The 21,886-nt window shown below is 38.8% G+C and overlaps 1 protein-coding gene across 13 annotated transcripts in view; it reads right to left on the bottom strand.

Annotated features, from left to right (window-relative positions):
- Nucleotides 1–21,886, bottom strand: part of GPHN (gephyrin) — a 316,516-nt gene that overhangs the window by 122,801 nt on the left and 171,829 nt on the right. For all 13 annotated transcript variants that reach the window (XM_030040768.2, XM_030040830.2, XM_030040792.2 and 10 more), the window contains one exon: nucleotides 1,095–1,189. In XM_030040768.2, the coding sequence (XP_029896628.1) occupies nucleotides 1,095–1,189 (95 nt within the window). The remainder of the gene's footprint in view (nucleotides 1–1,094; nucleotides 1,190–21,886) is intronic.

Here is a 21,886-nt window from a genome sequence, read left to right as displayed (position 1 = left end):
CATCTACATGGCTATCCTTTTCTTGATCAGAAAGAGAACAGCTCAATTAACATTTCCTCTCCTTGTGGTAGCATTCTGTTATCCCTTCCCTTCAGATAAACACAAGCTATGATATAAAAAATTATATCAGATAAAAAAAATGAAAATATTTGCTAATTTGGACAGAACCTGAAGGTGTTACCTTGGTAACGTTGCCCTTTCAGATATGTGACACGTGATACGAAAAGTTTTAAAATACCGTGTCAAATCACTAAACCTCTCATCTAAACGTCCTTTAAAAATGCAAGCATCTGAATACAAAGTTGCAGATTTCAAAGTTCCTTCTTTATTTCTTATATAATTATTTTCTTGTCATACCCTCATTACACAATGAGAAATCAAAAAACTGTAACAGCCATTGTTTCTTAGTTCCCTTAAAATAAGGTGCAAGCACAAACTAACTTCTGAAAGGTATTGATATTACTAAGTCTATAATAGGTAAAATGAGGTAAATTGAAGGAATAAAATAAAAATAAACTCCAGGAAGAAATACAGGATAACAAGAGATGTCACTGATAAAAAAGAAACAACAACAGGCAGAGAAACAGTTACTAATTATTTAGTAGGAAATACCAAACTCTAGGAGTTATAGTACTATATCTGAAAGCATGGGATAAAATACCATTTAACTTATTCAGAGAGCTGTTGCTGATACTGGAATAAAAGCAATATCAAAACAATACATTTGTATTTATCAAAGGGTTTTTTGCTAAACAAAGCATTTTAGTACTTGATGAACAACATATAGAAGAATTCTTCACTCACCACTGAAATGCCACAGCCTTAGGATGAAAAGACAGCTGTTTAAAAGCATGCATCAATATTACAAAAAACCTGGCACAGAAAATACAGGAGGATACAGTGTCTAATGGAGACAAAGGGAATTAAATGAGAGAATGCAATTACCATTCTTCGAATTTGGCCACTTCTCTGAAGTTAAGACTTCTAGTCTTGATAACAATGGCAATCTTCACTTATTTGTGTATAGTCATTTCATGACAATGTTTATTTCTAAGGAAATAGTTCACCTCATATTTTAAAGGAAATAGTCTTACCTAGAGAGCATGCCTAGAGGAGTAACATTAAGTGATCCCATCAGCATTGCCAGGGCCATCCCTGGGGCTTCTCGCTCTATTACTTCTTTAGTGGCCTGCAATCAAAGATTAAATAGCAAAGTGAGTGAAGAAGTACAAGGACAAGAAAAATATGAAACCAGCTAAAATTTGGGTAAGAATATCTCCTTTTTTTGTTTCTGCCAAGAGACGTCGTTGCTAAATTCTCAGTACTGAAATACATTAAAGAAGTTTCTCTTGGTTATGTAAAACAGGGAAAGACAAGGGGTTGGGAAGAAGCACTGTTAGCTGTACTGTAAAGATTCTTATAGAAAATGTTAAAAGTCAGGACCCTATATATATAGGAAATGTTAACCAACATCACATATATAACATCAACTCCCTCTAACAGAAAGGAAAGAATGTTTGGGAATAAGCAAAGAAAAGACCAAATATAACTGCCTTCTCTTCCTCATCAATCTCACGTGCATTTTCCTGTTGAGCTATTCCCAGACATGAGAAGGGTGAATCGGTCTGCGCAGAAGACAGAAAAAAAAACTTGCAAAGGGAAGCCCATGTAGCAGGCAGGCAGGAAAATAGTAAAATGGTAATGATAATGGCCAGAGGCTGAGGCCTTCCCTTCTGATCATGTCAGCAAAACAGCAGTTCCAAACAGGCTGGTGGCTTTTATTCACAAGCGGTCCATATGCAGTGGGCATCGAGAAGCCTGGAAGCAGAGTCTGAAAATTCTTGTATTTTTAGTCCTTTTTCCACATACGGAATCAGATGGAAAATTATTTTTCTGGGATGTGCACAACATTCTGTCCTTACTTCCTAATGCAGATTTTCTCAAATGCACAATCCGTCCAGCCTCCCAACCTCTAACTTTAGTTAGGACGTTAACGCTTCAAAGGCAGGTTACAGTCCTACCCTCTCTTCATTTCCCTCACAGTAGTTGCTGTTCAGTGGATCATCTTGTTTCATGTTCTGAAACAAGATTCTAAGTTATTTGGCACAACTAAAATGTTAGCAATGCCCATAAAACTGTGAAATCCATTGTAAAACATCCAGCCAAACTACAACGCTTTGACGATACAGCTATCAAAACAGAAATAGAAAAGCACATCTTAAATACAAGGACACTCTGAATAAGCTAAGTTTTCTTGGCAGTTTGATATAGCAAAAGAATAAAATGGAAGAAAACCAGACAAATTATTTTGTGGGAAGGATTAAATTATAAATAACATACTTGTACTTTTGTAAGCTCCTAGTTTACAAATAGAAAAACAAAGTCATAGAGAAGGAAAATGACAGAATTAACCCAATGGCATCCCTATGAGAAGGATCCAGGAGTCCTATACTAGCTCTACAGCTAAAACACTTCCAGGAAGCAATAAATAAAACAGAAAAAAATATCCCTGAACAGTATAGATATTTAAGTGGCCATATTCTCAAACATTGCCACTAACATTTAACATGTTTTAAAAGAATATGTCAGTATCAGAAGACATCAGACACAGCTACCAAGTAAGCCTCCAGATGTTTTATTAATAAGCAAACTTGATACGTGCTCAGTTGTGGGAAGCAGGAACTTTGGTTTATACAAAACCAAGCAATTTTAATTCAGTAGCTGACACCACAGACTCAAGCATATTTCAAGCATAGCATGTTGGTTTTAGTATCTGCCATCTTCTACTCAGAAACAGAAAAGGCATAGAAATACAACCCAGTGTCTGCATTTCTACACAGGGGAAATGAGAAGCAGGAGGCTAGGAATGATGTAGACAAAACTAAAACCTCTCCACTGGGGGAGATTGCCTAAAGATACCTGCTGAGGTATTAAATTATCAATGACATTAAAAATTCCTAAGACTATCCATAGACCTGATGATTTTTATAGTATAGAAGAAAAAGGCATTGCAATGGTGAAGGGACACTTTGCTGACAATGAAAAAGTTGGTGAAACATGGAATTCTGTGTGTGCATACATAGTAAGTCTATATCTATGCCTTTTATTTTTAGCTAATTCCATGCTTCAAAGCTATTCAAAACTGGTTTTAAATATAAAGTGCATTTTGAGATTTCTTTTTTTGCCCTTGAGCACAGTGACACTTTGAAGATATCATTAGTTAAAATTCTAAACAGGCTTCAAAGGTAGTACAAGATGCAAGAGAGTTCCATAAACAACAATCCTGCAGCTCAGGGAGTCCTTCAATGAAATTCAAGTCCATTCTCCAACTTCACAAGAAAAATGACCTTCACAAAACATCACTGCTGGCAGGCAATGGGATTATTAAAAATGTATAGGCTAAGCAACAAAATCTGAAAGGGCAGAAAGTCCAAACAGCAGTACAGCCCTCAACAGAAGTTTCTAAAAATACTTGTTTCAAAATATACATGCTTGTACTTATTACTGCAGGCAGACTTCTACAAACAGGGGAATGCTTCCTGTTTTCATATTTGCAGCCTGACTGGATGGATGTAACCAAAAAAGGCTGCTGCTAAGTAAACAACTTTTACAGTGACATCTGCTCTTGAAATCAGCCACTGGAAAGTCCACTCCTGGAATGTCCTCAAATGACATGACTTAAAACGTGCAGTGTACAGGAACTGAAATCACCATCACACTGGGAAGCACACTCTTAATTAGCTATACATATATGAATGAAATTAGCAGTGCTGCAGTGATTTGCAGATACTTTGTACCTATCTGTAACAACTCTTTGTTTCACCTAACAATGTACCAAAGTGCTGATGGCCAGGTTTTCTAATACTTCTTTCAGGTTTGAAGGAAGGGTGGAAGAGACATGTCAAAACTAGGTTTTCACCTGTGTCCAGCTCAGGAGTTAACTGTCTGGTACCAACATCTACCTGCATGCAAACTATTAAAGAATTAGTGACGCAGCACCTTCACATTTTACCAGTACTCTAGCAAGGTGTCCTGGTTTCAGCTGGGACAGAGTTAATTTTCTTCCTAGTAGTGTTTTGGATTTAGGATGAGAATAATGTTGGTAATACTGATGTTTTAGTTGTTGCTAAGCAGCGTTTACACTAAGTCAAGGACTCTCCAGCTTCTCACACCACCAGCGAGTAGGCTGGGGGAGCACAAGAAGCTGGGAGGGGGCACAGCCAGGACAGCTGACCCAAACTGGCCAGAGGGATATTCCATGCTATATGACGTCATGCTCAGTGTATAAACTAGGGGGAAAGCTGGCAAGGGGCCACGGCTCAGGAAGTGGCTGGGCATTGGTCGGCAGGTGGTGAGCAACTGCATTGCTCATCACTTGGTTTACTGTTGTTGTTGTTATTATTATTATTATTATTATTTTCCCTTCCTTTTCTGTCCTATTAAACTGTCTTTATCTCAACCCACAAATTTTACTTTTTTTTTCTGATTCTCTCCCCCATCCCACTGTGGAGTGGGGGGCATGAGCGAACAGCTGTGTGGTGTTTAGCTGCCTGCTGGGTTAAACCATGACACAAAGCTGAATTAAGATTGTCAAACTTTGCTTCACGGGCAATTTTTTCTTGGTAGTCTCACCATCAGCCAGCTTTTGCCTGCTGCAGGGGGCCATATAGTGGGCACAAAATGAATCACAAATCAAAGCTGTTGCCCCTGGCTCTATTGCAACAGCGATGACGACACTACTATGTGGGCAGAAGCAGGAAAAAATGACGAGGAGATTTCATTCAGAGCTGTCACGCTGATGCCTTCATCAGGACTGAAGCCATGCACTGATTTCTCACACCTGAGGCTGATGACTATACAAAAAGTAGGTGGAAAATACTGGAGTAAATTTCCATAAAATACTAAAATGACAGCAAAAAAGTGTCCCCAGTTTCTCCCCTGTAAGGTGGTAGTGCAAAGAAGACAGATGCATACAAGATGGAGGTGGACGAAAGGGGTTCCACAGGAGTAGAAACATCTGAAGATAAAAGCAAGAGTTCAGGAGAGAGACAGAAATGCAGAAAGGCCAGTTTGAAGGTTGCAAAAAAAGGAGGATTTATAATTTAGACAGGAGAAGGGAATGGGGAAAGAAAGAAGGCTAAGTGAAAGGAAGAGTTGCAGAGAGCAAGTCCAAGCAGCAGGATTGTCAGAAGGGCAGGAATGAGAGTAAAGTGAGGGCAATTGAATTGAAAATGACTGCACAAGGCAGCTTGGACAGACAATACAGGAGGGAAAAACATCGGAGAAGGAACAAGGAAGACAGGACATGATAGAAGTGTATCCTGGTTTCAGCTGGAATAAAGTTAATTTTCTGCTTAGTAGCTGGTATAGTGCTGTGTTTTGGATTTAGGATGAGAACAATGTTGATAACATGCTGATGTTTTAGTTTTTGCTAAGCGGTGTTTATACTAAGTCAAGGACTTTCCAGCTTCTCATGCCACCCTGCCAGCAGAGGCTGGGAGTGCACAAGAAACTGAGAGGGGACACAGCAAGGACTGTTGACCCAAATGAGCCAAAAAGGTATTCCACACCATATTACATGATGCCCAGTATATAAACTGGGGGGGAGCTGGCTGGGGGAACACCATGGCTTGGGGGCTTGGGGATTGGCTGGCTATCGGTCAGCAGACGGTAAGCAATTGTACTGTACATCACTTATTCTGTGTATTTTATTATTATTAGCATTATTTTCCCTTCCTTTTCTGTCCTATTAAAGTGACTTTATCTCAACCCACGAGTTTTACCTTTTTTTCCCCCGATTCTCTCCCCCATCCCATTGCAGGGGGTAGTGAGCAAGTGGCTGCATGGTGCTTAATTGCCAGCTGGGGTTAAACCATGACAGTGTCAGGCTGCGGGGGAACCAGGGAGAGAGACAATGGGACTAAAATAAAACGGTAGTTTCTGCTCCAGAGTGGAAAAGTAGACATTAACAATTAAATAAAAATTTCGTGGAACTATTCGGGACTTAATAACAACGTCTATGAGAACAGTTCTTCTATTTCATTGCTATATGAATAAATGCAATTTATTTTAAAACAAATTTTTTATTGTTTTCAAAGTGCCTTTTTATTGGAGTTAGGGCATTATGTTCCCAAACCAACTGATATATTTTTAGATATCTTTGACGTAGTTGTGGTTGCTTAACAGATGGCTCATTGCCAATTGGTTTCACAGAGTTCTCTGCTGCTTCACTGCCTTTCTTTGCCTCCATAGAAATTATGTCAGTTCAGTTCCTAACCTGTGGAAGCCCTCCCAGTCAATGTCTGGAGGATAAAGCCACTGCAGACTAATTTAATTAAAAGATGCAAGTCGCAGAAGGCAAAGGCAGGGACTGGGAGAATGAAGAACTGGTCATTGTAGGAGAAGATCAGGTTCAAGACCATCTAAGGAACCCAAAGGTGCACAAGTCCATGGGACCTGATGAGGTGCATCCGCAGGTCCTGAGGGAACTGGCAGATGAAGTGGCCAAGCCATTATCCATCATACTTGAGAAGTCATGGCAGATCGGGGAAGTTCCCACTGACTGGAAAAGGGGAAACATAACTCCCATTATTAACAAGGGAAAAAAGGAAGGCCCGGGGAACTACAGGCCAGTCAGTCTTACCTCTGTGCCCGGCAAGATCATGGAGCGGGTCCTCCTGGAAACTATGCTAAGGCCCATGGAAAATAAGGAGGTGATTGGTGACAGTCAACATGGCTTCACCAAGGGCAAATCGTGCCTGAGAAATGTGGTGGCCTTCTATGACGGGGTTACAGCGTTGGTGGATAAGGGAAGAGCAACAGATGTCATCTACCTGGACTTGTGCAAAGCATTTGACACTGTCCTGCACGACATCCTTGTCTCTACATCAGAGACATGGATTTGACGGATGGGCCACTGGGTGGATAAGGAATTGGCTGGGTGGTCGCACTCAAAGAGTTGCGGTCAACAGCTTGATGTCCAAGTGGAGAGCAGTGATGAGTGGCGTTCGACAGGGTCGGTATTGGGACCAGCACTGTTTAACATCTTTGTTGGTGACATGGACAGTGGGATTGAACGCACCCTCAGAAAGGGTGCTGATGACCCCAAGCTCAGTGGTGCGGTCGACACGCTGGAGGGAAGGGATGCCATCCAGAGGGACCTCGACAGGCTTGAGAGGTGGGCCCGTACAAACCTCATGAGGTTCAACAAGGCCAAGAGCACGGTCCTGCAAATGGGTCGCAGCAATCCCAAGCACAAATACAACAGGCTGGGCAATGAGTGGATTGAGAGCAGCCCTGAGCAGAAGGACTTGGGGGTATTAGTGGACAAAAACCTGAATATGAGCCAGCAATGTGCGCTTGCAGCCCAGAAAGCCAATCGCATTCTGGGCTGCATCAAAAGAAGTGCAGCTAGCAGGTTGAGGGAGGTGATCCTCCCCCTCCGCACCACTCTCCTGAGACCCCAGCTGGAGGACTGTGTTCAGCTCTGGGGCCCACAACATAAGAAAGACATGGATTTGCTTGAGCGGGTCCAGAGGAGGGCCACGAAGATGATCAGGGGGCTGGAGCACCTCCCCTATGAGGACAGCCTGAGAGAGTTGAGGTTGCTTAGCCTGGAGAAGAGAAGGCTCCAGGGAGACCTTATAGCAGCCTGTAGCCTTACAGGGGGCCGACAAGAAAGCTGGAGAGGGACTTTTTACAGGGGCATGTAGTGATAGGATGAGGGCTAATTTTTTTAAAGTGAAAGATGGTAGATTTAGATTAGCTATAAGGAAGAAATTCTCTACTGTGAGGGTGGTGAGGCACTGGAACAGGCTGCCCAGAGAGGCTGTGGATGCCCCATCCCTGCAAGTGTTCAAGGCCAGGCTGGATGCGTCTTTGAGCAGCCTGGTCTAGTGGAAGGTGTCCTTGCCCATGGCGGGGGGGGGTTGGAACTAGAAGATCTTTAAGGTCCCTTCCAACCCAAACCATTCTATGATTCTGTGATGACCTAGGACTACTCTTCTTGAAATGTTCAGAAACTCCTTGCCTTTGTCTTTCAGCTATTAAGCATAGCAAAGTTTGACCTCAATAGTAAGTAATGATCTGAGACATTTCATGTACTCTTCAGCAGTTTTGGGACGGTAATACAGTTTTATCTCTTCAACTAAAATGCAAATATGAGACTATGAAGTCATAATAAATTCGATTAAATTAAGATGACTGAGGTTGCCTCTGCTGAAAATATAATTTCTGTTGAAAAAGTTAAAATCTATGACTCTGCATAGCATATCATAAAGCTATTTATGCAAATTAATAGACAAATTTCCAGATAATTTATATTTAACAGATTATAGAATTAGCATAGATAGCATTTTATTACCTATTTGAGCTTTCCATTGAAAGCAGAAGTTCTGGAAGGGTCTAACCAAAGAAATACCTATATACCCTCTGCAACAGAGCTCACAGACCACAGTCAAACCTCAGAAGGCTGGACAAAGAACTACAGAGACAGATCAGTCAAACAGGCAAGAAAAATGTCAGTCACGTCTGTCAACCAGTTGTTTAAGAAGTGCATACTTTAGGAACAAAAATTGCATTTCTCAGCTTGGAGATGAGATACCTTCTTCAAGGTTATTCAGTATACCTCTGATGGAGATAACATGTGTGCCTGTAATTTCTATTCACAAGTCAGGTATTTCAGCTTATTGTCTACTTCCCTACTCTTATGTTGCAGGGGAGAAAATAGAGCTTACATGGAGGTAGACTGATCAGAGCTTCTCACCTAAAAACCACTTATCTATTTCTTCTCTTAGTACAATAAGAAATACAGGTTGCAGCAGCTGCTTTCTTTCAATACACTGAAAAGTTTTTGGATAAGGATCTGTTTTGAGTCACTCATTCTCACCATCATGCTGTCTTTCCTTAAATTTTTCTTATTCCATGCCCCCAATAACCTGTGTGATGATATTCTGTGTCTTTTTTATCGATGGAAGGCTTGACAGGAACCATGCTCTCTTATGTTCTCCAAAATCAAATTTCTTTGGCTAATTGCTCAGTTAATTTGACAAATGGATAAAACCGTTCACATATGCTATTGCTGCAAAGCAACCAAAGTCAAGCAGGTTTGTAGAAGTCTCTCAACTTGTCATCAAAATTATTATCTTTCTAACAATATAGTGGCCCTAACACATCACTGGGGTGCTGCAGCTAGAGATACACCATGCAATGGCTGTCCTTTCACATGTATGCAGTTATGATTACCACTGACTTCTTGATGTCAAGTTGTTGTCACAGATCCATGTAAATCAAGATCGGCCTGCATCCAGAGGGCAATGAATAGCTGCTTCTGGACAGGGTGGATCCCAGAAGTAGGTGTTTGCTGTCATTCTAGAGCTTTTGACAGATTCATACCCACAACAATAAATTTCCTCAACAATAAGTTATCCATTAGTGCTAATGATGTGGGCCTGTAAAAACTCAACGGTTTTATAGTCCCAGAGTAGTGGAGATTAACTGACATTAGGCTAAAGTAAGCACCAGTCACTATGTGTGGGATCACAGGACGGACTGGTGGTGGCTAGGTAGTAATCTGGTCAGTGCTGCCCCTGATGCATGTGTTTGTTCCTCCTCATGAAGTGACCATCCAGGCTTCTGTCAATTTTAATGTACAGTAAGAAACTCAGCCTGAGTCTGGTGAATCTCTGTTTTGATGTTCTTGTTGGGTCTTTTTGATGTTAAATGCAGCTATACGTGTCAGACACACATAGACACATGCTGAGAGCTCTCCCACACTTTTATAGAATTATTTTACATAAAATAAAACAAAATATTTCTACACATATTAGGGTGGCTTAGTCTATCGCCTTTCCCTCTTATCAGTGGTGAGCTTGGTACATATTCCTCCAATAACTGACCTGATTACATGTTCTTTTTCCTTTTCTTCTCCCAACTCAAATCTACAAACAGCCAAAGGTGGATGAAACCCTGATTAACGTAGCCAACTAAAACCGAACTCTACAAGCTGGTGTATCTGCACGCACCAATAACGCATTTCCACTGACAATAATTCTGCAGCACAAGAATGCTGATTTGAAGTTTGCTTGCATTCTCAGTATATTGGCAGTGACTCTGCTGCCACCAAGATCCCAAACATCACAGAATGACTCTACAGAATTTTTCTGGGTGAGGAACAAAAGTGTCACAGCAATAACTGCTGTTAGATTAGATTAAATACAGAGTCTGTTTTATCTACTTCACCCCATATCCATGATCCCCTCTGCCTGCAACTTGCCTCCTCCAAATTCCCTTGCTCTCTTCACTGGGATTCATCAAACTATTTATTGTAACCTAATGCCTATGGCATGAGACTCAGAGGTCAGGAGCTAATTCAATGTCCTTCTTGTGTATAAATCAATATCAGGAAACAATTCTACCAGTACAATTCCACTGTGTATATGACCGTAAAAAACAACTAGCTGGTAGAAGTATGTCTGACAATACTCAATGACTTATACATGATCAAGCCATGAATATATTTAATTTTTAATAGTTGGACTCCAATGATAGTTATTTTTGTAAACAAAGAATTACCTAAGTGTATATTAGTTAACAAAGATTTCAGTGTTTATTCCAACTTTCCTTAAAAGAGCTTGTTTTCTTCAACTGAAATCAAACTAATCAAAAGATTTACTTCATAACACTCAGTTTCATTTTTATGTACAGCTTGCAAAACATTTTGGGGAGGATGCTTTACATTTTTATACACCATAAAGAAGCTGAAAATTTAAATTAATATACTAGAGAAAGCAACACTGTGGAATTTCTAACTTGTTCCTGCACCTCACTAGGTTTGTATCTAAGTTTTGAGCTAAACATGGTTGCATTTGATTTACATAAACTTCATAGATCAGTGATTTGCCTGCCCCATTTGTGTAATAGAAATGTTACTGAAATTGATGCATCTGGGCAACCAAACCATGTGCATCTTCTAAATATCACTTCTAATATATATTAAGTATATAATAATAATAATAATAATTATTATTTAAATCCTGATTGCTAAACAAAGTTTTAAGATAGTAAATATGTATAAAATATTTATGCCATACAAACTGATCTTAATTTTATGATACTGCCCACCCCCTTACACTGTCAGAAAACCAGTAGAACAATCATTTTCAGAAACAGTTAACCAAACAAAAAAAATGCTTACTAAATGCTTTTCTGCACTATGAGGAATGCATTTAGGCTCTATGAAGATGTGTGCAGCCCACCAGATGCAGTATGTTACAGCTGTATAATGGCTTCTGGTAAGCCAGTGTCAAAAGGCAGAGTATTTGCAAAGGTGGAGAGGTCGGGAGGATTAGCTTGTTAAAACAACAGCTGCAAACAAGCCACTGCACTTGCTTACAAAGAAGGGTCAGGTGCCTACTTCCTTTTTCAGACCTCTTTTGCATGTGCAAGCTGCTGTGCTTCCCACTTCAACTCCACTTCATGTAAGAATGAATCCCTTGCTGTTCAATAAAAGTACTACAGCTGAAGACTTGCTGGTAAAGGTAGTGACACCATTCTGCTATTACAAAAACACTGTTAAAGTTTTATCTATTGATCGTTATTATTCTTGTAAGTTTTCCCTCAGTTACTCCAAACTGCTTTATATTTAATATAAAATGTAAAACTCTACGCAATCCAGCACAACTTTTGCAAAATTCTTTAAAAATTTAAGAAGTGGAACAAAACCTGAGAAGTAAAAAGTTTTGTTGTCTGAAAATCACAGAACCATACAGCAGAAATGAGAGAAATGAGTATCAATAAGAATATCTACAATACCACAATAAGAGTATCAATAAGAATTCTACAATTAATGCAACCGACAATGTAATGCGCTTTAACTAACGGTATAGTAACTAGGGAGCACTGTCTCATTAAAACAATACCCTGTACAGTGCTTCTGGTTATGTGTACTATCTTCTAGACTTTGTATCTATACCAACGGGGAGTCAGAGTACAATTAGCTTCATTTCATACAAAACTAGTGCCAAACTTGGATTCTTTATACATAGGGGAGGAGGTGGGGGGGGGAGTATATTAAGCAAGGAAGTCTAGAACTACATAAGAGAAACAAACCTGTTACTTTTGCTTAGTTGTGATATTAGTATCACAGGAAAAGACACTATTCCTTAGAGATCCTCATCAGTACACACAAAGAATGAGGCCACCAGGTAGAAATGTATGTTGTTTTCTCTTAAGAACTTGCCCAGTCTCTTGGGCAGTGAAAAAAACTAAAGTTTTTATTTGCAATTTCACTTCTCTAAATAAATATTTTGCAATGCTTTAGCTCCAATGCATTTGCTACTGAGATTGAGATGTGGAACTCATTTCTTTTGAGAATGTTGTATGTCGTTTCCTATCATTTGCTACCTTCTGCCAAGAGCAAATATTGCATATGAAATATTTGTACTTCTAAAACTCCAGTCAGTTTCTGCCACAGGTAAAGTAGCTCCTCCAAACAATTTCAGATCTCAAATCCTCAATGTTGAAGATTAAAAAACCCCACTTTCCTAAAATACACCTTCTACACTACAAAGGATGGACTACTGAGTGATAATTTTTCAATAATATACCACGGCAATACTAGAATTACAAAAACTACTTTACTTTCACTTAAGATTCCCTTACACAGAATCTTTACTCCCTAAGTAAATGATAAAGCACCTCTAATAACAACAGCTTTAAAGTACTTCTGCCATAACCTAAAAACTCAGAGAAAGGATTCTTTCATGAGATCCAGTGACGCAATTCATGTGTTCAGAGTCTGAACAGTTGTCAATCTAGGCACACACGAATGATGCGTTCATTGGAACTGAACAACTGAACAGATTTTGAAAGCCAAAGTGACCTACTGTGCATTCTGTCAAACAATTTCTTATACAGGATTATTTAACTCCTGGCACAAATCACTTTTTTTTTTTCTCCAAGATTGTCATGGAAACAATTGGATGAAAAGGTTTCTCAATGGGAAGATGGAAAGTACTTTGCTGAGACTGCTGCAGCACAGAGCACTGAAATGGAAGACAGCAAAATTCCTAATCTACACTGAATGAGGAGTATTAAATATATCACGTTTACCTTTTCCTCTGGAATTTGATTTTACTACTTAATTAATGGTTTACAATACTTAACAATAATAGTTAACAATATAACAAAATCCAGTGTAAAACATTTTCCCTTTATTTCACTGTTCCTAAGATCTTTTCAATACATGTTTCTGTATCCAAAACATCAGTTTCTTCCAGTTTTAGAAGACGTTACAGTATCTTTCATGCACTAGCTAAAACCAGTTCAATCATTTATTGACACTACTCAGCCGTGACAGAGTAATGCTTTCACATCAATGCAACTTTGCATCGTACAGACAAATTCTGTCACTTTACTTCCTAACTGCCCAACTTTTAACTTTGAAACCCTGAAGTTCTTATAATGTAGGCACCTTTTCATTAATATAGATATAGCAACATAGGTGTATAAGCACCTCCCCTCACATACACTTCTGCTGTGCTTGAAGCAGCAGACCATGTTGTGCAGAAAAATCTTGTTGCTTTTTAATAAAATTCACTCTGTCCAAACTTTTTCAGCAGACTGATTTTTATACTAGCAGTGTGTAAGTGGATCACTGAGAAAAGTGGTAGCTTTCAACAACTGGTAAGGCAGAAGAGATTCTTAGATAGGCACAGGGAACAAGTTAGCTCTTCCTCTGTGTAATTAAAATGTACACAGGACTGCACTCTTGCAATAAATGCTAAGCAGCTCACTACTACAGCAATGTGTTCACACTCAAGAGAACAGCAACTACAAACATCACAGCTCTAAGCAGCTTAAGTAAAAAATCAGACAGCAGTATTTCTATATAATGTATATGGATGATGGAAGACTAATTCAGAATAACATAGAAATCATACGCACCTAATGTTAGCTGCTCAATACTATGTGTCTGATTAAACGAATTAAATAAAAAACGCTTCATTTTAAAAAAGCTAACAAGGAAAAGAAATAAAGCCACAAAACATTTATGGGGAAAATATTAAGCTGTCTTAACAATGTGACAAGCTATTAATTCAGAAAAACCCACAAGTTCCAGCTAGGTTACTAAATCCACCCTTGTTATACTTAAAAAAGTCAAAAGAAAACTCTACTGTTACAGACTCCCCCTTGCCTGCAAAGAGTGATGATGAGTTGATAGCAGCTTCTCATTAAGATGCTGCAGGCAACAAAATCCCTAGGAGACAGACATCTAAAGGAACTTTGTGCCCTTCTCTGTTCTTCTCATTCAGGAACCACCAATGCTGAACAGTAGAAATCAGTAAAACTTGCATGAATTGTAGAAGAGTTTGAGAGAGATCATGGTTTTAGGCCTTGCTCTTCATGGATTAATTCTGTATACCACTGGATACATAAGCACTATTTGGTTTGAAAGGAAGAACTGGTCAGCTTGTAGAAAGAAATGGCAATAACCCAATCATTTTTGACTCTTCAAAAGGGAGCTGTAGCCGAAAAACTCAGACAAAAAAATGGTACAATGTGTAGGTTTCATTCAGCTTTGAAATCTGCAAAATCTGCCACTTGAGTGATGCACATGATTGCAACACTATACAAAATAAAGCTTATTTCCTAAATACTACAGTCTATCTGCAAAAAAGATTAGAAGAAAAAGCCTAATTAAGGTGTACAAATATTTCCTGAAAGCAAACAGCAAGGGTGGAAAAGATTATTTAGTATTGCTGTGATGTATTATGAGAGCAGTAAAGGACTAATCAAACAGTTTAGGTGCAGTCTCAGAAAAAATTTCTGAACCATGACATCTATCTGACTTCATCAAATTCCCAAGTGAACGAAGCTCCAGCTTCAAACTCTAAAACCTGGCCGGGCAGAACAACAGAAAAATATACTGGGGGGAACAATTCTGCAAGTCATTGAAGGATGGATGACTGGGTTTTCTTCCATGTATAAACTCAGTGAATGTATCAGTTTAATTTACCAAGGAAATTCACTAACTTCAACCCATGGATATTATCTTAACAAGGAATCAGTTAAAACTGGACTATCAGTTAAAACCACGTAAACACCCTTTCCTAGCCTGTACTCCAAAGGACGTTTTAAGAAAAGGTAATGCAGAGGATGGAGTGTTTAAATCTTTCCAAATATATTAATCAGAATAAAAGAAAAAATAATGGGTTATAAATTCCAATGCTCAGAAGTAATCAATGTAAAAACAGTATCGTCTTGCTTCTTACATCTGCTTTGTGTATCTATATCTGCATTTTTCCAACAAAAGCTATTTACCCACTAACTAAAGAGGTAACAGTAGAGAGACACTGGAGCTTAGTTGGAATCAATATACCTTCAAGCAAATTGTTACATGAGTTATGACAGCAAAAGCTTTCATCACTGATGACAATGCATAAACGAAAAGGCATGTATGTTCTTTAGCACAAAATGTATCATCTGAGGCATTCTTGTCTAAAATTAACGAAGTAATTTTTTCAAACTGGATCCAGAAGCAACATACAGACATATTAAAATCTGAATTCCAAGCTGATATGAGTCACTGTCAGACACATTATTCTTAAAAGAATGGAAAACTTCAACTGAAACTGAAAGCAGTGATTAAGTGGATCAGGGCAGTGGAACACCTTCTGGAAATCCCAAGGGTAGCAAAATAATTATATACCTGTCTTTCTTTTTGAGAGCAAAAGACCTGTCTATATTAGTTAGGAATTTGTTTTCAGAAACAACTGAAGAAATTAGCTCCTTAGATGCTACAATGCTGACTATCATCAGAAAGGATACCTTTAGAAAACAGAGAAGAATAAAGAAAGCAAACTGTAAAAATTTTAATGAAATTTAAATACTGCATTGAAGTGAGAAGAGGATATATGAAAAACATTCTCCTGACAAATAATTTGTAGGATTTAGACACAGCAGTTCAGGAAATGACTATGAGAAATGTAACAAGTTTTTTTATCAAAGATAATAAGGAAGGAAAAGAGTCTAACGAGGAAATAAAACTGAGATACAATTAGGCTGATAACAGGAAATTTAGTTATCCTGGAAAGGGGAACTATAGCTGGGAAGACTTGTAGCTCTTCATGACTCTTCCAGAAGCTAGCATTTTGTTGAAAAGCGCACAGGATAGACTAAAGAATACCTTAAAACAAGAAAACCAAACCAAAACAAATAAAAAAAAGCTATTAAAAAAAAAGACACAATAATGTTGTATTTCATTGTTCCAGGGATTTGATAGATATGACATTATTCCCAGGGCTTTGTGTGCAAATTTTTCATTGTTTCTTAATGAAAATTTTACTCATTTATAAGACAAAAACTACAGTGTATTCTTTCAACTTAACATAGGTTCTTTTTAACTGATTATTATACCATAACTTGATCAGATACAAGATGGAAAACTGATTTACCTGGATATTCTACAGTGAAGCTGTCTGAGACAGCACTGCATCAAGTCTCTGGTAGGTATAATTTTCAACCAAGAAAATTCCATACATTCAAGAAAAAGCATTGTGTTTATTTTCCTCCAGTTTCTGATGCTTTTGGGCATTTAAAGTTTATATAACCTGAATATCATTTGAAAACTAGCATTTTTTCTGATATAATATTGATTTTTTTAAAAACTAAATTAAAAATAACTAATCTGATACATGGAAAAATGACTTATGGTTCTTGGGATAAGAAGTGAGTTCCAGCAGCGTCCTGCGGCTCTGCAATGCTAGACTGAATATATCTCCTCCCTTTCCAGCATCGGATGTCACTTCTCAAACAACAGTCTAGGGAAGCAGCAAAGTTAACACTGGGAGTTAAAGCTTGGATAAAGTGAATTGCCACTGAGATCTGTTCTTGTCACCAGACCCCTCAACAGCGTGAAGCTGGTGGGAAGTGAGAGACTGCCAGCCTACTGTTTTTAAGAGTTTACAAAGTTGTGAAAAAAATATGCTTGGAGAAGCAAGGGAGGGTTGGAAAGGCTGAGAACAGAAAGGACAGGAGAGCCTAGGAGACTGTAAGGGAGTAAAGGTGGACATTTGTGTCCTCCAGTTCCTCAGAGCAGAATATAAGTTTACTGAATTTCTAGAGGTTAATGTGAAAACTGGAAGAAGGTTCCTACTGGCTCTTACTCAGAACACTGCTGTACTGGGAGTCATCCTCCACAGGGGCAAGCTGGTGTCAGGAGCACGGGAGCAATGTGCTCCCCCAGCGCCCCGATTCAACAGCTGGTCTTGCACAGGTGGAAGAGGCTACTGACTCAAGGGACGCTGCCCTGCGTGTATGGGTAGACATCATTTTGCGTATTTAGGGTATCTCTGAACATAGCAAAAGTAGTAATAACATACCTGGAGAGATTAAAAGCTAAAGTTAAAAGAATATAACATACAATTATTTTAAGTGTAGAAAGAATCTATTAAGAAATTACGACAGGGTTCATTATGACAGAATATTCTCTCCGGTTCCTAGTTGGTACTGGATTCAAAAGCGTAATTAAAACCACACACACTCATAAACTAGAAACTGTGGCAGAGCTAGGAAAAGAGAGGTCAAGTAAGTTGAATTAAAAGAAGGGGCAGGAAATTCTGCTTCTCACTCTAAGCTATGACAATGATTTATTCCTTTACTATGGATCTTACAGATGTAGTCATTCCGTGTTCTTAATCTGTGAGGGAGTGACGAAAGGTTTCTGTAAACTGGCAATTGACCATTCTCCCAGTACAGAAAGAGTACGAAGCAGCAACTAGGACACACTGCGGTTTGGTAATACTGTACTGATCCAATGGCTTTGTTAGATTAGCTGCAACCTTGTGTTTTAAATGAAAAGATTTGCAAAATTTCTTGTTTAGCTCCTTTGATCCACTGTGTTTACTGAACATAGCTCTACATTCAAACCTTAATCTTTCTGAGCCTCAGCAATGGGTTGTTTTTTTCCCCTGTTATTACCTACCTTCCATGGATTCTGCGAATTACCATAAGTAATTTTAGTGATGTGTTTTAGTACTCAATTACTACCAAATTTAATATTGAATACAGTATTACTGAACAGTACCTACCAAATGAAGTGATGGAAGCAGACTAAATACAATTCAGCTTTTTTTTTTTGTAAGGAGGGAAAGGGTTTTGAGCAGTTCTATGAAAAAGCTGGATGCTGGTACTGAGATCAGTTTTTGCCTGGTATGTTGAACTGAATCAGATCATGAAGAAGCCAGACGGTATTTTTCCCCCATTCCTTGCAATTCTTCTTAATTTTTTCAGACTTATGCATATTTAGAAATAAAATCTAGGCAGGTGGGCAGGACAATATGGTAGAAATGCCAGGCATAAAAGCAAGTGGACAGGACAGCAAAAGAGCAAGTATCGGTGAGTAAGCAGACTCAAAGAGCAGCAGGGGGACACTATATTCAAGGATCAGGTGAAAAGGCAGGAGGAAAATGCCAGACATTCAGCAAGTCGATAAAGCAGTACCAAACAGTCAGCAGGTGTGCCAAGCAGCAGAAGAGCAATTCCGCAAAGTCAGCAGATGCACTCAGCAGGAAGGTGATGCCAGGCACTCGGAGCAGGAGACAGGGCAGCAGAAGGCCAATGCCCATGTGCAATCAGATCGGAAGGACAATAAGGAGGCGATACATGCCGTTCAACAGATGGATGGGGCAGTAGGTAGTCAGTGTCAAGCCATTAGCTGGTCAAGAGGCAATGCCAGACAGTCAGGCAAAGGGCCAAGATTTCAGGAGGACAACGCCACACAGCCAGCAGGTAGAGAGAATAAAAGAGAGTAGTGAATGCCACGCAGTCCCCAGACAGGCAAGGCAGCAAAAGACCAAAGCCCATGAATAATCAGATGTGACTGTCAGCAAGGACAAAACATAAGCCTGCCAACCAATTGGCAGGGCAGCAGGGTGGCAGTGCTTTTTCAATAACTTAGGATACCATGAGTGAAACAGTCCCAAGAATCTAGATGCTCACCCTCTGGTAATATCATTAGATCAGAGTGAACCATGAAAATCCACAGGAGAATAGCACACAAATGGAAACAGCAGATGAGTCTGACCCTAGCACTTGGGGAGGCCATGGGACCTTCCTATAAAACAAAAATATGAGAATCCACAAGAAAATCAAACAAATGGGAAAAATGTGTCTAAAATCTGTTTCTGATGATGATTAAAAAAAAGCAAAAAAATACTAGCAAAGAATTAGTTTGGAAATGATTGGGTGGGATTGAAGATGTTGCTTACCCCTCTCTGGAGCCCACATAATGGGAATGTTGGGAATTTCTGCAGCAGAAAAACAGAAGAGAAAAGGGATTTCTGACTCCCAGTTCAAGGAAAGCATGTCAATTTAGGACTGGGTAATCTCTTTGGGCAAAAAATAAAAATTCAACTGAATCTTTGCCCATCCCCAGATACATGCCTTTATTGAGGTTTGCAAAAAACTTAAGAAGCCCACATCACTTTCATCTCATGACATCCCACCCTTATTCCCCAAAACCACACTTACCTCTAGCACAAGGTGTATAAGAGGGGAAAGGGGATGTTCTTGTGAGCTCATTCCCACATCCACTGCAAAATAGCTTGTGAAGATGAACAGGAGTACCCATTAGCCACTGCCGGCCATTTGTGAGATAAACTGAAGAAGTCATTAACTGTTACTCATCACTAGTGTAGATTGGTGTTTGAATTTGGCTTACATACACCCACATTCTAATGAAAAGAATTAGTCTTATGAGTCTTCTGGGGTAACCCTCTTCTATGGCAAGAGTTGCAAAACTGCAAAACTTATCAACACCTTTTTTTACCTTGAATTTCCTCTTCTCTTTAACTTAAGCACTCTGTTATTAAACATGGTTGGTTTTTTAAACAAATTAAACCATGTTTCAGAAATCTTAGCTGCTGCTCTATTTCAGAAACATGTAAGGAACTCTGGTATATAAGAACTGAGAAAATCCCAGCAGTAATAAAATCCAGTAATTTAACTCATTTGTCATTTCAGCCATGAGTCTTTTTATTCAGTAAGTATCTTCCTAGCAACTAAAAGTCAACTGACCAAGAATCCAACCTTACTATTTCTGTCCTCTTAGAAGTCCACATCGTGTGTGTACTTATCTGTCTGTGCTTTAACTTCGTAGTGGTAACACTGAAAACCTACATGTCACTTTGATAAGGCAATAATATGCAACAAGAAGGCAACTCTTCCCTCTCCTGCAAACTGTAGAGAACCTTAGACACAATAAAGGAATCATTAGTTCTGCTGTGCACTGCTGAATTAGGATTTGGAAAGGTCACAGAGACAGAATCCATATGCACTTGCCATGTACTCATTCACAACAAAGCTTTTAAGGAATACAGTAGTAATAGGCTAAGCTGACAGAACATACTGATCCTCTGGGGTATCAGCCACTCATTCTCCTTCTAGCTGAGCAAGGCACAGGAATAATAGAGGTTAATGTAACTTCAAATTTAGAAATTGGGGTGATAGAACAGGAATTTCTTCCATACCCAAACTTTCCTGTATCAAACACTACTATTTGGGCTTAGAACAAAATGACTGGAAATTTAGGCAGAAGAGACCAAGAGATTTCCATCATGTGATTTGTAATGGCATAAACCAACCAGGAATAGCACACACTGGCTGAACCAGAGCAGGTATTAATACTGTACAGTACTTAGAGCATGCATTGGCAGCTTTATAAAATCCTGTAATTTTGTGGCCAGCAGCAACTACAGTTAGCTGCACCACATCAAGAACAAAATTGCTAGCACTTTCTCTCCAAAGGGAGATCTTTCAAGGCTCAATGAAAATGAACTATGACAAACTGATCTCAGCGAACCATAAGAAAATGTTTATTTGTGCAGGAAAAGATGGACTTTTAAAATCTATTGAAAGTATAAATGTCAATAATAAATAATCAATAGTAAATCACGCACCTCACTATTAATTTGGGTATTCTCATTACAAAAGAATTGGGAAGAAGAATATATGCATGAAGTGACAAGAAGCTAAAATATGGTCTAAATTAAGATTAAAAAGTAATTATTTTCTTGTCCGTAACTGATAAGACTTTCATGCCTGAGTGTGACAATAGTCATTTTGGTTTTCTATTCTGGTACTCACACTGAGTCAACATTTTGCTAAAGCTTCACTGCTCCATGTGGTAGCAATTAGCAGAAGCAGGCAAAAGACTAGTTACAATCCTAAGAATAACTGCTGAAGCCAGCTGCTTTCCAAGACCCTTCTAGTTTCTTTTCACTTAGTGGTTGGAAAAGCTCCGACACAGCAGGCAAGGAGCAAATGAGAAATTCTCTACTCTTTAATAAGTATTAGTTTTAATGATCAACTATTTTAATAGTGAGTCACTTTGCTATTCTGGTGTGCTTATGTCAAAAGGACTAACTCACTCAATTTTTGATACATCTTAAATCCAAACCAGTATTTGCCCTCTAGTTATCATTTCTTTAAGCTGCCTTCACAGAGAAGTCTTCCTAATGTGTCTATATATTTTTTTTGTTAATTTTCTCCGTATTAAGCTTTTATTAAACTCTTTGTAATAGACCATGACCCGAAAAAAATTACACATTAAGGGCAAGAATTGCATTATTCCAGGCCTGACAATGTTTTCAAGATTATTTTGCCTTAACCTGATATTTAATTTTGTTCAATACCCTATTATCTGCTGTAAAGAGATGTTTTAATGGAAACTATTTTTAGAAATGCCTAAGAGGAAAAAAATTCCAAAAGTTCCAAATTGAAAATTTCGTTATGCAGAAGTCCTATGGCAGGCATATTTTTCTCTCCCAGTTACAGAAAGGACTGAAAGATCTATCCACTGTTGCGACTACACTGCTAATAGGAGCCA

This window comes from Aquila chrysaetos, chromosome 2, assembly GCF_900496995.4.
Source record: "Aquila chrysaetos chrysaetos chromosome 2, bAquChr1.4, whole genome shotgun sequence".
Taxonomy (NCBI): domain Eukaryota; kingdom Metazoa; phylum Chordata; class Aves; order Accipitriformes; family Accipitridae; genus Aquila; species Aquila chrysaetos.
Note: the sequence above shows the minus strand (reverse complement) of the source record. Positions and strands in the feature narration are given on the sequence as shown.